This window comes from Emydura macquarii, unplaced genomic scaffold (genome assembly GCF_026122565.2).
Source record: "Emydura macquarii macquarii isolate MOO-44397 ecotype Brisbane River unplaced genomic scaffold, CSIRO-AGI_Emac_v2 contig_719, whole genome shotgun sequence".
NCBI classification, from domain to species: domain Eukaryota; kingdom Metazoa; phylum Chordata; order Testudines; family Chelidae; genus Emydura; species Emydura macquarii.
Genome location: NW_027130856.1, coordinates 10,215,126 through 10,232,478, shown reverse-complemented (window position 1 = coordinate 10,232,478; position 17,353 = coordinate 10,215,126). Strand labels below are relative to the sequence as shown.

Sequence of the window (17,353 nt, the reverse complement as noted above, 5' to 3'; positions counted from 1 at the left end):
ATACTACTGATCAGCAAGTTATGAGTTTTCAAACGATACCTCACAAAGCATGCCGTGTGTCATGCGGTCTGGATAAGGGGGGCCTCTGAGGTGTATTCAGGAGCTCCGATTACTCCTTTCTACACCAGTCTCGCGTTGGGGGTGTCATGCGGGCTGGCTTGAGTGGGGGGCATTTAGTATATTGGGTGACATCAGCATGGCAGAATCATAATAATCCATGTGGGATAGGCCATGTCAGGTACTGTTAGGAAGGTTGTAATGTGCTAAGTAAGATAATAATACTTATGTTCATGTGTGATATGTGACATGGAAGTTATAGATGTATTTGAGATATCTGTATTTCAAATTGCTCTGCCTGGGCAACACCCCAGATAGGAAGGCTGCAGAACAATGGTCTGCATAATGGCCCATTAAGGCATTCCCAGGTGCAAGGGGCCCTGAGGGAGAAGCCAGCATCACCACTGAGTCACCAGAACCTGCTGACATGACTATGGACCCCAGGCACACCGGAGGAGTCACCAGGATTGGCCCATGTGACTATGGACTCCATTTTGGGACTTGTGACTGCCCACAGGCCGCATGGCCGGGGGAGGGGGTTTATAAGATCAAACCACAGGATCCATCTTTGTCTTTGCTCCTGTCCAGTCTGCAGACATACACCTATCTCTGGAACAATTCATCTTGCAACTGAACCGAAGGACTCAGACCCATCCAGGTACTGGATGTGAACCAGAGAGAACTACACAAGCCTGCAAATCCACGTTTCTTCTAGAAACCTGATGTAAATGGACTTTTAATCATTTGTATATCTGTGATTCACTTTAACCCTTTAACATTTCTCTCATGGTTTATTTCTTTCTTCTTACAATAAACCTTTAGTTTAGATACTAAAGGATTGGCTGCCAGCGTGATATTTTAGGTAAGATCCAAGCTTATATTGATCTGGTGCTGTGGCTGACCCTTTGGGGTCAGAGGGAACCTTTTTAGCAAAGAGCAGAGAGCTTAAGTAACTGGTCTCTTTGCTGGACCTGGTGCTAATTTGGGAGCCTGGAGCTGAAATGCAGTAAAGGGGGCTGTGGGCATTCGTGGACTGGCTTCTTGATACCCAGTGAGGGGTAATCAGAAGCAGTTCGTGGCTGGTTGGGAAGCCGGGCTTCAGTGTCACCCACCAGCGAGAGGAGAATCTGCTCTCCTCTTGCAGCCTGCCCTGACCTTGGCATTGTCAGTCGGCAACCCTGGGCACGGGTCGTATCACACCGTGTACAAAGATTTTTACAATAGTGTGTAGAATGTGAATACAGTGGTGCATTTCATCACAATGATAATGCTGAGTGCAAGGCTGTGAACAATTGGTGCAGTATTAGTTGCAAAGGCTGAAGCAGTATTGCATAATTATCCTGAATATTTACTAGCCCAGGCACAGAATCTGGTTGCCCAACAATACATATTGGAGTTAAATGAAACAAAAAAATCTACTTGCTACTCAATAAAAATTACTAGCCCATGGCAAGTAGAATTTTGCAAGGCTAGACTATACAACAAACAGATTTGCTTGATTAAAACAAACAAACATAAATAGGACTTGGCTTGTATTTATAAGAACATAAGAAAGGCCATATTGGGTCAGACCAATGGTCCATCTAGCCCAGTATCCTGTCTTCCAACAGTGGCCAATGCCAGGTGCTTCAGACGGAATTAACAGAACAGGTAATCATCAAGTGATCCACCCCATCACCCATTCCCAGCCTCTGGCAAACAGAGGGACACTTCAGAGCATGGTCTTGCATCCCTGCCCATCCTGGCTAATAGCCATTGATCTTCCATGAGGATAAAATGCATTATTTAAAATGCTTCTTTTCTAATGGATTTTTGATTAGTCTAATAAATAGAGTTGACAAGAAAAAATTGTATTGAAACTTTTTTGACATATTATTGGGTTTTGACTGAGTGAAAATTTTCACAAAAAGAATCTGCTTTCCTTGACAATTTTCAATCTTTCATCAGAAAACCAAAAACTCCAAATCAAAATTTTTTTGGCAAATAAAAGTTTTCAGTGTGTGTTTTCAGTTTTTTAACAAGAAGTTTAACTATTTAGCTGAAAATTTCAACCAAAATGAAAAAAAAAATGTTTATGGCAAAATTTTCCAGGGAAAAATTCCTAATTTTCTGACCAGCTCTACTTTTAATGTTATTTGGGTATTATAAATAGTTGTTTGTATGTATAAATTGATGACCCTGAACTCTATCTAGAATATGAACAGTAGAAGGTTATGCTATAGGATGTTTAAAAGACAGTTTTCCATTGGTCTGCAATAAAGTTTAGGATTTCCGTCTATGACCTTGCACCACAATAATTTGACCATTCTTTGTAAACATGTTCTTTGAATACTAGCGTTATACAAACATCATACCTCAACACACATGAAAACGCAGTTAGAAAACTAGTGATGGATATTATAGTCTCTTTACTAGCAGAATATGACTGACAAGTCAGTTCTCCCTTGCCTAAAGCTATCTAGAAGATTCAACTAAATGGATAGTTCTATAATTCATGAGTGCAACTCCATGGCTAGCCCTGGTCATGGAGAGAGAAGCTGAGGTAGCTAGGCTAATTCTGTTGAGGGCCCATTTAAATTAGCATAGTGTCCTAGAATAGGATGCAATATTAAGACCATAAAAATGGTCATACTGGGTCAGACCAAGGGTCCATCTAGCCCAATTCTGTCTTCTGACAGTGGTCAATGCCAGGTGCTTCACAGGGAATGAATAGAACAGGTAATCATCAGGTGATCCATCCAGATGACCATTCCCAGCCTCAGGCAAACAGCAATCCCTGCCTATTCTGGCTAATAGCCATCGATGGACCTATCCTTCATGAACTTATCTAGTTCTCTATTGAGCCTCGTTATTGGCCAGGAAGTCACTATAGTGAGCAGAGCACTGAGAATAAGTATTTATGTTGACCTACATCACTTAGCATATGTGCTAGTTTGTCAAGCTAGCAGGAGCTTCTTTAGCACCAGTATGTTCCTGTCTAGGTATAGTACATTACCGCACATGAGCCTGGCGGCCACAAACAGTACATCACTATTATCCAGGTCTGTGTCTGTCAGGAATGGGGCACAACTTTCTGACTAGCCTTAGATGAAGAAGGCCTCTCTGTCAGCTTTAGCTATTTAGGCAGTAAACTGTCCAGGTAGATCCTGAGGCTGTATACTGACTTAGTGAACAGATGTGCTTATCATGCTTTCCAGTCCTTCAGAACCTTCCCCCATCTTGCCTATCAATATCACTTCCAGCAGCTGCATTCAAAGGGCTAATTTCACCCAGACACTGGGACAGCTGGATGATAGTGTGGCTTGCTTTTTCTGTGAAGGAGATGTAGAGATAAGAACATAAGAATAGCCATATTGGGTCGGATCAATGGTCCATCTAGCCAAGTATCCTGTCTACTGACAATAGTCAATGTCAGATATTTCAGAGGAATGAAAAGAACAGGGCAATTATCGAGTGATCCATTCTCTGGTGTCCAGTCCCAGCTTCTGGCAGTCAAAGGTTTAGGGACACCCAGAGCATGGGGATGTGTCCCTGACCATCCTGGCTAATAGCCATTGATGAACCTGTCCTGACAGATGCATATTATTTACATACTGCTGGTATTTCCAGCCACAGACATTCACATTCTCTCCTACTGGTTTAAAAAAAATCAATATTGAAGAGCACATCCAACAACACTACAGTTCATACAGTTCATAAAAAAGGGAACTCCCAAATCAGATGTGTGCATGCCACCAGAATATCCATCTACGAAGTACAGGCATACTTCTGGTAGACATTTGAATGCCAAAGTGGGCCAATCTTGTTACAAGCTGTAATGGTTCTTACCTTAGCGTACAGCACGCTGTTAGTGTTTAACAAATAATAAGAATGAGAATTTACCTACAGCTGAACGGCACTCAAAAAGGTGCAAAGTTATTTCCTGCTTTCCTGCTGTTTTCCTGAACCTTTTCAGTCTGATCCTTACATCCAACAGCCTTACTAAAAACGAAGGGACAAGTATATAACCATAGATGGGAAATGCTTTTTGAGAAAGTAAGATCTGATCCATGCATCTGAATAATCCCTAAATATACATCTCTGGTATGCTTGTCACGAACTGATACCTCAAAGAGAGAATTTACATGTTGCTCAGTTAAAGGGATGATGGTAGGTTTTATAAAGGGAACAGGAGCCACAGTCAAAACCCCTCACTTTTTTTTCCAGTGATCCAAGCGTCATAACTAGTGATGAATTTCTATTGACCTGCTTTTTGGTACTTTCAAATCTTTGGAGTTTTAAGATTTCTTCATTGCCATAGGCTAATGTCACATTCAGTTTTTTTCTACAAAAAGTGCTTACTTATTGTTGCTCTTTCTTAATGACCTTTATGATTTGAGGTTTAGAGCAAGATTGATCTTGAGATTTTCTTAATGTATGAAGGCATTTCAGAGGACTTTTCATTCCACCCCATCTTATATCACCACATTTCTCTACAATACCAATGAAAAATGCCCCAGAAGCCTACTGTTTAACTGTATATATGAAGTACACTGTTACAAAAGAAGATGGCATAAAACAGGACTTTGGAAGCAGGAAAACCACAAGGAAGACAATGATAAAATATAGTATAAGCCTTCTCCCAGATATAAAGGTGTCTGCACCCTTCAGCAGTCAAGGTCACAACTGAGGAAGTCCTGGAAAATGCTAGCCCTGTTACAGAGGAATACTTTCTCAGAACTCCCTTTGAATGTACTGGGGCCATATCGTACCATCTGGTCTTAAGTGGAAATGTGATCAGTGGAAAAACCTGCTTAAAAATGGATGATGCAAGATGATCCCAACTGCTAATTTTCCTTCGGTCAGCTTTCAGTTTAAGACTACTTTTCCCAAGATGCCTTTCATTTAAGCCTCATTTTCCATCAAAAATCAGATACAAGCCTCTTCAAAGGGTTATGTTTCTTATGTCCAATTCGCCCTTAGATAACTATGCAGCTCCCACAAAAGCTCTTGGATATCGTAATCATGGGCACAGCATGAGGAAGAAAACAGAATATGACCAGCAGAGAATTAAGTCTACCAGGAGACAAAATTTTTAAGCAGGTAAGTATACTCAGACTCACAAACAATGATTAAATATTCAAACAAAAATATGTACAGCCAGATCTTACAAAACCAACAAGCATCTGGATTTCCTCTCTAAAAAGTAGCAGACTCTCAGAGCAAAGCGGTTGCCCAACTCTTAAAGAAAAAGATAGAGAAAAGAGTATAGTGGCACCATGCATTTCTAACTTTTCAGCCCTGACAGGCTTATGAAATCGAGATTTATGATGTTCAGTGAATTTTGCCCATATTCATCCATTTTCTCCCACACATGGCCTAGTAAGTAAGCAGCTTATTTGGGTTTTGTGCATTTGAGTCTTTCATCTGAGGCTATTGAGGAGGGACCGGACTGAGGATTGGAGTTGTTATGTTTATGGGCAGTCCCTTATTTTGTGTGATTTAACCTTTGCCCAGACATTTGATGGGCAACTATAACTATATTTTATCATTCAAGTAAATAGCCATCATGATAGTTTTCATTTAGATAAATTAAGTATTTGACCAACATGTCAAAGGATGTAGTGGAATCTCCATCACTTAATATCTTCAAATCAATATCTTGGATGCTTTCTAAAAGATATGCTCTAGTTCAAGTTCTGAGGTCTGGTGCAATTCTATGGCCTGTGTTATGCAGGAAGTCAAATGAGATGATCACAATGGTTCTTCTGGTCTTAAAATATATGAAAAACTTAGAGCATCTTTTTTCCTTGTCCTGTACTTTTGAATTTTCCATTACCCACTGCACTTTGAAGTTTCTCTGTGAAATATTTGTAAAAGTTCTCTGTGAAAATTCTTTCCACAGCTGTTTTCTATCTTTCCTGGTGATTAGATGTCACATCAGAGATTAAAAATTTTAACTGGTACATGGGTTTCACAAAACACATTTAGGAAGCAACATCTGAAACTACTGATTTAAAAGAGTATAGCCACTAAGCCCAAAATCAAAGAGGAATTCAGACTTCAGGGGTGGGCTTTTTTTATAATGATATCTTTATCGTGTTTTTTGTACAGAAACCTATAGCATACAGCCTAATTATTTAATACATTTTAACTTTTTTCTAATCTATCTGAACTTCAACATCTTGACCTTGACAGTCTTTCTTTCCCTTTCACAAGGTTAATTAAAGTTGCACAGATATGAATCTATTGCGTTAGCACTGTGTGAAATTTCAAACCCGGAACAACAGCAGCAAATTGCTACTGGTTTGTTTTAAGATTTTTTTTTTAAGTATTTTTTATTTGGTACAGGTTTTTTCCCCTTGGATTTTTGTACAAGGTCAAAATAGTGGGCAATAGGTGATAGATCAAACAGACTATCTACAAAATATTCTAAGTTGAACACAGGATCCATGTATTAGCATATATTGTGAATTTGTCTAAAGGTGGTGCCTGTAGTATTTATACAGTGTTCCACTAACAGAGGGCATGATCCGCAATAATGATTTATTGACCCATGAAAATCGCAGGATCTTCCTGGACTCCACAATCAAAGATTATGGGTGTAATGCAGAAATTGCTGGCATGTACTATGGCTGTGTTATGCAGGTGATCAGACTAGACAATTGTAATGGTCCTTTCTAACACCCCCCTCCCCCCCAAATCTATAAATTAGGGCTGTCAAACGATTAAAAAAAAAATCTCAATCACGAGATTTTAAAAAATAGTCGCGATTAATCACAGTTTTAATCGCACTGTTAAACAATAGTAGAATACAAATTTAAATTTATTATGAATTTTGGATTTTTTTTCTCATTTTAAAATATATTGATTTCAATTACAACACAGAATATGAAGTGTACAGTGCTCGCTTTTTATTATTATTTTTATTACAAATATTTGCATTGTAAAAGAGAAACAAAAGAAATAGTATTTTTCAATTCATCTCATACAAGTACAGTAGCATAATCTCTATTGTGAAAATGCAACTTACAATGTAGAATTAATTTTTTTACTTAACTGCACTCAAAAACAAAACAATGTAAAATTTAAGAGGCTACAAGTCAAAGCATGAAGCTGGCACATAAATACCTTGCAATGCCAGATACATCAGTGCCATGTGAATGCCTGTTCTATTTCAGGTGACATTGTAAATAAGAAGCAGGCAGCATTATCCCCTGTAAATGTAAACAAACTTGTTTGTCTTACTGATTGGCTGAACAAGAAGCTGGACTGAGTGGACTTGTAGGTTCTAAAGTTTAATATTGTTTTATTTTTGTGTGCAGTTCTGTAATAATAATGAATAATAATAATTCTAAACTTGTAAGTTGCACTTCCACAATAAAAAGATTGCACTACAGTATTTGTATGAGGTGAATTGAAAAATACTATTTCTTTTGTTTATCTTTTTACAATGCGAAAATTTGTAATAAAAATAATATAAAGTGAGCACTGTACGCTTCGTATTCTGTGTTGTTACGTAAATCAATATATTTGAAAATGTAGAAAAACATCCAAAAATATTTATAATAAATGTAAATTAGTATTCTATTATTGACAGTGCTATTAAAACTGTGATTAATCATGACTTTTTTAAAATCTAGTTTATTTGTTTTGCGTTAATCGTTTGCATTAACTACAATTAATTGACAGCCCTACTATGAATCTTTATTTCTTCTCTCTCTCACAGCTGATACCATTCCAGGCAAAAGGAGATGCTGCCTCTCCCAGAGGGGATGGAGATCTAACCTAACCAATCTGATCACCATGTGTGGCAATCAGATTCTGGAGAATGGTATCCAGGGACTCGGGGCTCAATCCTATGCCAATTTATGTCAGTGGAAAAACTCCCACTGACTTCAGGAGTGCATGCTCAGTAAGTTTTTATTCCCCAACTGTGAGTGAATTCTTCCATTGCTGACTAAATTTAAATCAATAGGGATATGTGGTGTTGTTGTAGCTGTGTCAGTACCAGGATATTAGAGACAAGGTGGGGGAGGTAATAACTTTTATTGGACCAACCTCTGTTGTTGAGAAAGAAAACTTGTGTCTCTCACCAACAAAAGTTGGTCCAATAAAAGATATTACCTCACCCACCTTGCCAGTCAAGGGGGAAGAATTTTAACATTATGATGGCATTGGTGTGACAGGTAGCAGATACCAAGAGCAGCCAGAAAGATGAAGCAAGGGCCATGGAGCCAGCCCTCCTGTCCAAAATAAGGAAAATATGTTGGGATGGGAGGGGTGCTGGGTATGTGCAGTTACTCAGGACTTGCTACTACATACCTGCCATTTGGACCATTATGTTTTGTTCATCCTGTTGCTGACTTAACCAGTTCATGGTTATTACATATTTTGATTAACAACCTACCTTGCTTTGATTTTCTGGTGTTTTGGGATTGCTGTTCTGGAGTGCATCAGAGCGTGACATAAATTTAGTTCATTAACAAATTGAGGATTTATTTCAGTGAGAGAGTATCATTGTGACTAGTGTGTGGGTCTGGGTACAAAAGAATCCTTAAACTAGGATATTTTGCTCATGAACAGAGATACTTTATTGGTGTACTAAGGACATGCATATAACAAATATTTCTGCACTGAATCAGCACTGTCAGAAGTACTGCTTCCTTGCAAGCTCTGAGAAGACGCATGCAGATTCCTCTTGGGAAACCACAACTGTAAAGTGGTATGAGGGCTTGAAGAATCTGTTGAAAGGAAACCCCTCAGAAAAACCAAAGCACCACATTAGTTCTTCCTCTCCAAAAGTCAAAAGGAAGCTGAAATTTACAACAGAGATCGCCTCCTTGGACCATCCCAGCATCAGTGTACAGTACCAAGTGGACTTGGAAGTAAATGGAGTTTGGAGTTTTAAATAGCTCATAGTGAATTTATTATTTTAAGATTAATTTTTTTAAGCAGGTCTAGTAATCATTTCACCATTTGGCTACACAGTAGTATTTTTCATGTAACAAGTTTCTTCATTTAACACTTATTTCCATAAAATAATCTTACTATACAGAATCTAAGAGTAGATGAATGATTTCAGTGGGACTTTTCTTGGAATAGATGTCTATGTCCATGACAGTCATTGTTATTACAATTGCACTTTTTCTCATGCCTTAGCCAGATTAAGCAAAAGGAGAAATGATAGAAAAATGTATTTCTTTCGACTATGTTACTGCAGGCAAATGCATATTTGAATATGTAGTCTAGGGGTCACACATTGAAATCTAAGAGACCTCCAGGGAACCATGAAATAGGAATCATGTTAAAGAGATACTGCTGACACTTGGTAGTTTGGCAACCATAGAAGTTTTGGGATATTGGATCCCAAAGGGATTACAGCAGGGAGAAGAAACCCATTATGCACGACAGAGCTCAGTCAGAGGGATATCCACATTCCATTATCGGAGATGTAGTCCTCCAGGGCTCCATAAGAAGGAATTGGGGCCTGAACCATAATTCCATAAGGTGATGTGCTGACAGCGAAATGCAGTTTAATGTTTTGTTGATCTGATTCAAAATGAAATGCATTGTATCAGATAAAAAAATGAAATATTTCAATTCATAATATTTAATTTCAATTTTCTCAACTGAAAACCAAAAAAATTCCCATGAAAAATTTTGATTTTTGTGGAAACTGCAAAATTCGTAGCCAGCTCTAGAGATGAACTTTTTACCACACAGTAATAGCTCTTTCCCCTCTCTGAACCTCCCTGGGAACCCTTCGCCTTCTAAACTCCCAGGTACATCTCACGTGTCACAAAGGAAACTGTGGGTAGGCTGTTTGTGCAAAAAGAGTTCTTATGGTAGTACTTTTCCCTTTTCACAGACAGAGGGAGTAGAGAACTCTTTCCCCTTTGGAGCTTCAGGCGATAGGGCTTATACAAATATGCTATCATAAAACACTAATAATTTTAATAAAAATAAAAATATAGTAAACATAGTCTTACAGCTGAGAAACTCCTTACCTACAAATGATAATAAATTGTTTTTTAACAAACGTTTTACTCAGGGACCCCAGTCTAGGTACCTTAATGCTACAATCTGCTTTTCCTTTGCATAACTAAATTATTTATTGTTTCGCACTGAAAACTCCAGGATGTATTTGTATCTTGTTTTCATACTGAAAAGTAGTAAAACTCTCTTGTTTGCTCTGTGAACTGGTGGCCTTGTCAGAAGCCCCTACTCGCAAGGAAAATGTCACACATTTTTATTTCTTTTCTTCTAATCTTACCTTCCACTCACATTAAGTCTTCACTGAAAATTCCCTAAAACTTAAAACAGAAGAAAAAATGGAAATAGTTGCCTCACAAAATCTAATTACAGATCACTTTCTTCCTCCTCTCTCCTCCACCTAAAGTGCAGGAAGCTGCATGTCTATATTTTAAACGTTATTTCATCACAGAAAATTGGGCTTTTTTGGTTTTCTTCATAAAACCGTGGGGTGCAAGTTCACCCTTCTCATAACTCCACAGATGTCAAGGGAGATATATCAAGGATGAATTTGATCCTGTATCTGAAATGTCTTGTGCATCAGAACACTAATTAGGTCTCTCATCCTTAGATTGTACTTTCAATTCAAAGTCAGCATGAATTATCCAATTAATAAAAAGTACAGTCAAAGCAAAAGTAAATTCTGAAAATGTAATTTTAACTGTCAAAGGAATGTTGATTTTTTTTTACAAGCTGTCTGTGCATTGCAGCACATCTTTTTCTTACCTTTATATGCCACTGTTTTGCCTCTGTTTATAAGTTCCATACATTTTATTTCCTCCTCATGAATCTCCAGCTGAAATCTGCATTCTGGGTGGATGCCATTCACCTGTTTAAAAAGAAAAAACAGGCCTGGATCTTAAAGCATTTTAATTAAAATGTTCTGTGAAGGATGCAATGACCAATCAAAGAATCCACAATTATTCAATAGTTATTTTAAGCACTTAAAAGTGAGCGAGGCACAGTCCCTTCTCAAAGTCTTTGCATTCTGGCTTTTCAAAATGAAACATTAAAATAATGCTTTCCCATAAAAGGGGCCCTCCTCAACTCCTTTCTGAAGCATTCCAAAACCAACATTGATTGCCATTTAAAAAAAAATCCTTGATATCATAGTGTATTTACTAATATTCTTCTGGGAGTGGGAGACTTTTTCCACCTCATATAGACAGTGTGTCCATCTATACTCCAATATAACAAGTATAAAGTGGGGCGACAAGTACGCTTTTGATTTTTAAAAGAAAACTACTTCATTTTAGAAAAGCTGAATTTGCATCACTGACTATGACAAGCAACCAAACTGCATCATCTTTAATATGATAACATTTGCTTTTCTCTGTCTCAGTGTAACTATTATCTCTTGGGGGGTCAAAATACTTCATTACAGATTATTTGATTTAAGCTAGTAGGAAGTGGGAAACCCATTTTAAAACAGAGCTTTGTTGTTATCATTATTTATCCTCTGCTTATAGTATCACACACAATATGCCAGGCACTTTCAAGACAGTCAAGAAGGGATGGTCCCTGCCCAAGAACACAGACAGTTAGGTAGATTGAGGCTAGAGGAAGGGGAACATATAGAGATTATTTTTAATTCAAGTCAACTAGATTCATGGCAAGCAGCGCAGTAGGAGAACGAGAGCCCTGTTAATGAATTCAGGAAGCTCACACCATGCACCGGAGTCTGCATGAAACAGGTGACTGTGCAATAAGTTGACAAACAGGAGGTTAGGGGTGGAAATATTGGCAGAGCTGAGGGGGTAAAGACAACAGAAAATATTTAGGTGTAAGAACATAAGAATGGCTACACTGGGTCAGACCAATGATCCATCTAGCCGAATAGCCTGTCTTCCGACAGTGGCAATGGCAGATGCTGCAGAGGGAATGGACAGAACAGGTAATCATCAAGTGATCTATTCCATCACCCATTCCCAGATTCTGGCAACAGGGGCTAGGGACATTTCAGAGCATGGTTTTGCGTCCCTGCCTATCCTGGCTAATAGCCATTGATGGACCTATCCCCCATGAACTTATCTAGTTCTTTTTTTAACCCTGTAATAGTTTTGGCCATCCCAACATCCTCTGGCAAGGAGTTCCACAGGTTGACTTGGTGTTGTGTGAAGAAATATTTCCTTTTGTTCATTTTAAATCTGCTCCTTATTAATTTAATTTAGTGACCCCAGTTCTTGTGCTATGAGGAGTAAATAACACTTCCTTATTTACCTTCTCCACACCAGTCATGATTTTATAGACCTCTATCATACCCTCCCTTAGTCATCTCTTTTCCAGACTGAAAAGTCCCAGTCTTAGTAATCTCTCCTCATATGGAATCTGTTCCATACTCCTAATCGCTTTTGTTGCCCTTTTCTGTACCTTTTCCAGTTCCAATACATTTTTTTTGAGATGGGGCAACCAGATCTGCATGCAGTATTCAAGATGTGGGCAGAACATGGGTTTATAAAGAGGCAAATATGGTATTTTGTGTCCTATTATCTATCCTTTCCCAATGACTCCCAACATTCTGTTAGCTTTTTTGACTGTCACTGCACTTTGAGTGGATGTTTTCAGAGAACTATGCACTCCAAGATCTTGAGTGATAACTGCTAATTTAGACCCCATCATTTTATATGTATAGTTGGGATTATGTTTTCCAATGTGCATTATTTCACATTTATCAACATTGAATTTCATCTGCCATTTTGTTGCCCAGTCACCCAGTTTTGTGAGATCCTTCTGTAACTCTTCAGAGTCTGCTTTGGATTTAACTATCTGGAGTAGTTTTGTATCATCTGCAAATTTTGCCACCTCAGTGTTTAGTCCTTTTTCCAGATCATTTATGAATATGTTGAACAGTACCGGTTCCAATACAGACCCCTGGGGGACTCCACTATTTACTTATATCCATTCTGAAAACTGAACATAATAATATGTTTCAGTGTTTAAGAATACAGCAGCCAGATTAAGCAAATGAAACACAAAATTATAACGTAGTAAGATTTTGCTGAACGGCTCAATCACCTACACATTTTGTAATTCTCACTCAAAGTGATCGTCTCTCTCTCCCCTCTTGTCAGCAAAGATTTAATAGTAGAGTCCTGCAATGAGATCTAATTTACAAACCATCATTATTTTTATGTACTATTAGAACATTAGCTAGTACACTATGAGGTATTATATGTAAGTGAGAGGCAGGATGGTCTTGGGTTTAGGACAGTGCAGAGGATCAGGAGATTGAGGTTCAATTCCTGGTTGTGCTGCAGACTTCCTGTTTGGACCTTGGGCAAGTCAATTAAGACCAGATTTTCAAGAGTCAGTGCATTGGGTGTTTTATTCAATCTGGCCATAGCATCACAGTGGGAGTTCAGGAGTGTTAAGAACTTCTGAAAACCTGATCCTTGTTCTCTGAGCACCTCAAAGGCTTTTGGATATGTCTACATAGTAATGTAAGCCTAAAGTTAGTGGGACTCAAGTCAGCTGACCCACATCAGGGAACCCTGGGCTTGAGCATCTACACTGCATTATAACCCTAGGTTAAGGATTTTCTGACCCATGCTCGAACTTAGAGCTCTGGCATCCACGCTGCAGTCTGTGTACAGACACAAACATGGGAGACAAGAATTGCACACAGTATTCCAGATGAAGACACACCAGTGCCTTGTATTATGATACTAACACTTCCCTGTCTCTACTGGAAATACCTGGCCTGATGCATCCTAGGACTGCAATAGCCTCAGTTCCCCATTTGCAAAATGGAAATGTTACTTCCTTTCCCTCACCTTTCCTCTATCTTTTCTATTAAAATCATAAGTTCTTCATTGTCTCTTATTATGTATTTGCACAGTGGCTAGCATAGTGGAGCCCTGATATAGGTTTGAGTTTCTAGTGTTATTATTATTACTATTTATTATTAATAATAATATAATAATAGTAAACTGCAAATCTTATCATTATTTTATTCTTACTAATTATCTGCATATTAGTAGCACTCAAATGCCCCAATCAGGATTGAGGCCCTAATGTGCTAGGTACTGTACAAACCTATAGAAGATGTAGTCTCTGCCCAAAAAGCCAAGAAACTGTCAAAATAAATTAAGTGTATTTTGTGATGTGTTATCCTTTTTTATGTGTTGGTTTGCCAATTTGCAAAACTTCAGTAATCTGAAATATGCTTCCTATTCATTATTATTTATTATTAGTGTTAATGTGAATTGTAAATTACAACTTGAACAGTGGTGACCCACCAATGCAGAGTGTAAATCAAACAAGAAACTTGTGAAAAAACAACTTCAATCACAGGATTGAAAGTATTTCACAAACTGAGATTTTAATAGAGATGGTTACTTCTTTGAGAAAATACAATTCTGTAGTGCCCAAAGACTATAAATAATGCAATACTTCTTTTTCAACGCTCACTACATATGAGATATGTAACAACATCCATTTTCTAATACATGGATCAGTTTAAATCTGATGTACTTCATCAGAGTTTAGAAATTTAGGGCTCAGTCCTGCCCGTTACTGCTGATTAGGTCTTTTCAGATCTTTTTCCCCTCTCTACCAAAGAATAGCTTACATAAGTAATGTATATAAACCTGTGCTGTGGTACACACAAGTTAAGTGTCTGTCAGCATTCTCATTAATAAATCAGTTTTTCAGGCAACTGAGATACAGTAATTTGACCACAAAATTTGCTTCTGACAGCCATTTTGCCTTTACTCTCAGTATGGCTTACCAAGTTTGGTGCACAATAGTCTGTGTTTTTAAATTTACAGTGCAGAAAAGTTAACTGTTCTGGTGTCAGATGCTTTTGTGTGTCTTCCTTTGAGCCATGAACTAGTCAATACAATAGTTAATAAATGACATATTTCAGATATAATTAAAACAAGGAAGCCACTAACTTCATAAGGACTTTTAGGGTAATTATTATTACATGAAGAGTATAGAAGTTAGTTAAACAATATCATTTTTAGAGCTAGACCATAATAAATCAACATGCTACACTGAGTAAAACTCTTTAGCCATAATGATAACTGCTTCCAAACTCTCTTGTGCTAATACTCCAAGAAAGGCACCCAGCAGAGGTTTGAGGTATTCTCGTTTTCATTTGAATCAGTTCAAAAAGAAAAGAAAAATAACATATAAAATAATATAAAGGGCCAAACTGTGCTCTTATTATACTGGTGTAAGTAAAGGATAACTCCATTTAAAACTGTTACATTCTCCTGGATTTTCTTTGGTGTAAATGAGGGCAGACTTTTGGCTCTGAGGTTTACTGAAATCCACAAAAGGAAGACAATTCAGATGCAGGGTTTTCACTACTCCACTGCGCTAGATAGTGCAGCACACGGGTACAAAACGTCCCTCCCTGCCTTCTCTCCCCTGCTGTGCACAAACCAGCAGGTTGAAGATAAGAGGCCAGCCTGAACTCCGACTGAATGACCCCGCCGAGTACAGACTCCAACGGTGTAGTGAACGCAGCCCTAGCCCGCGGAGGGATCACTCTACATTTGGTCTCACTCCACATGTTCGCTAGGAGCTCGAGTCTCCGTCTCTGGAGGTACGTGGGAGCAGGATCCGGACCCAGGTCTGTTTAATTTAAAGGCGGTTTGGTCATTTGCTCTTCAGGCCAGTCAGAGCTTGGACGTTTTCAGGGGACACACGCAACAAAGCGCGACTGTAGCGCCCGCCCCGCGGTGCACCTGGCGGACGGGCGCAGCAGCTCCTGCACTTCTATAACCACGGCGTTTACACCGGCACCGAGCAGCTCGTTCCTGTAAACTCCCAGGCGCCCTTCCACTGCACGAGCCATGCCAGGCTCCCGCTGGCTTTAAAGCTCATCCCGGGAGCTGGTCCGGGCGGTCTCCGCAAGTCAAGCGGGTCAGGAGACACCCCCCACCTCCCCCACTCACGGCGCGGGTGCCCGGCGCTGGCTACAGCCGCACCGCACCGCACGTTTAGCGCAAGAGCAACACCCGGGCACACGCCGCGGGCGCGGCCGATCGCAGGGCGGCGGCGACTGGGGCAGGCAGCTGGGCAGCGCGGGGGGACGCGCTGGTCCGGGGGAGCCGCCTGGAAAGGAAAACGAGTAACAGCAGCACCTGCCCGGCGAGGGCCAGCTCCCTGCCCCGCAGCAGCCGCCCCGGATGCCCGGCTCGGGCCGCCGGGCGCAGCCCCCATTGCAGCTAGCGGGGCTGGGCTCTGCCCCGAGCCGGGCACCGCTCTGCGGCGAAGTAGCCCGCGGGAAGCGCCCAGGGCGGGCGGGCGGGCGGAGCAGCTGACTTACCGGCCCCAGGCTCCAGCAGGCGGCGAAGAGAAGGAGCAGCGGGTTCCTCATCCCAGCCGAGCGCGGCGCCGGGATCAGCTGCGCCGGGGGGACGCGGGCTCCGAGGGCGCCCAGCGAAGCGGCAGAGAGGGAGAGCGCTCCCGGCCCAGACGCATAGGGGCCGCGGGAGAGACGCCCCCGGCGGCCGGGACAGAGCCTCCCGCACACGCGAGCAGCCGGCCTGGAGGGGGGACGCTCCCCGGCACCTGTCCCGGCTGCGGCCCCTCAGCCCCTCGCCGGGGCCCGTCCGGCTGCTCCGGCGTGGCCAACTTCCAGCCCACACTGACAGCACCTGCCCGCCTTGCCCTGCTGCTGCTGCTGCTGCTGCTGCTGCTTCTCCGGGCGGCTCCTCCTCCAGGCTCTGGCTGGCTTCCCGCCTTCCCTCTCCGCCTCTGCCTCGTCTATCCGCCTCTTCCTTCCCTACCACGGGCAAGCTGCGGCTGCCGCTGCACCTGCTCCCTGTGGGGACCTAGGCAACCCTCTCCCCCCAGAGCCCTGCGCCACCTATGAGGGGATGGGAAACCCCTTGCCCCCAGAGCCCTGAGCTACCTATGGGGGGACTGCATCACCCCCCTCTTCCCACAGAGCCCTGGGCCATCTGTAGGGGGCATGAGCAGCCCTCCTGCCTGGAGATCTTGCCCTGCCTTGATCTGCATATAAAATTTACTGAGCTGTCATGAAATGCCATTGATGCTGATCCAAAAAAATCCAGGACACCTATTGGCATAGAGAAGTGAATGCTGTACTTTGGCTTTTGGTTGCAAGTCGCATGGCAGAATAAACCATAAACCCCTTTTTGCTGTTATTGTGCTGTCATTAGGCGTTATTAATTCGTATCCTTGCTAATCTGGAGAAGTGTCTGAGTTAGCAACACAAAACTATTTCTCAAACCGTACTATAGATTCGGAGGTAATCAACCGTAGAGAAGTCCTGGGCTAAAAAGGACACAGCCTAACTCTTTTT

General features: G+C 40.9%; 1 protein-coding gene across 1 annotated transcript in view; it reads right to left on the bottom strand.

Moving 5' to 3' along the window:
* Positions 1-17,048, bottom strand: part of VIPR2 (vasoactive intestinal peptide receptor 2) — a 91,001-nt gene extending 73,953 nt beyond the window's left edge. Inside the window, exons 1-2 of the mRNA XM_067542689.1 lie at positions 16,352-17,048; positions 10,798-10,900 (exon numbers count right to left, since the gene is read on the bottom strand). Coding sequence (XP_067398790.1) covers positions 10,798-10,900; positions 16,352-16,402 — 154 coding nt within the window. The 5' untranslated portion in view covers positions 16,403-17,048. The remainder of the gene's footprint in view (positions 1-10,797; positions 10,901-16,351) is intronic.
* Positions 17,049-17,353: the final 305 nt, after the last annotated feature.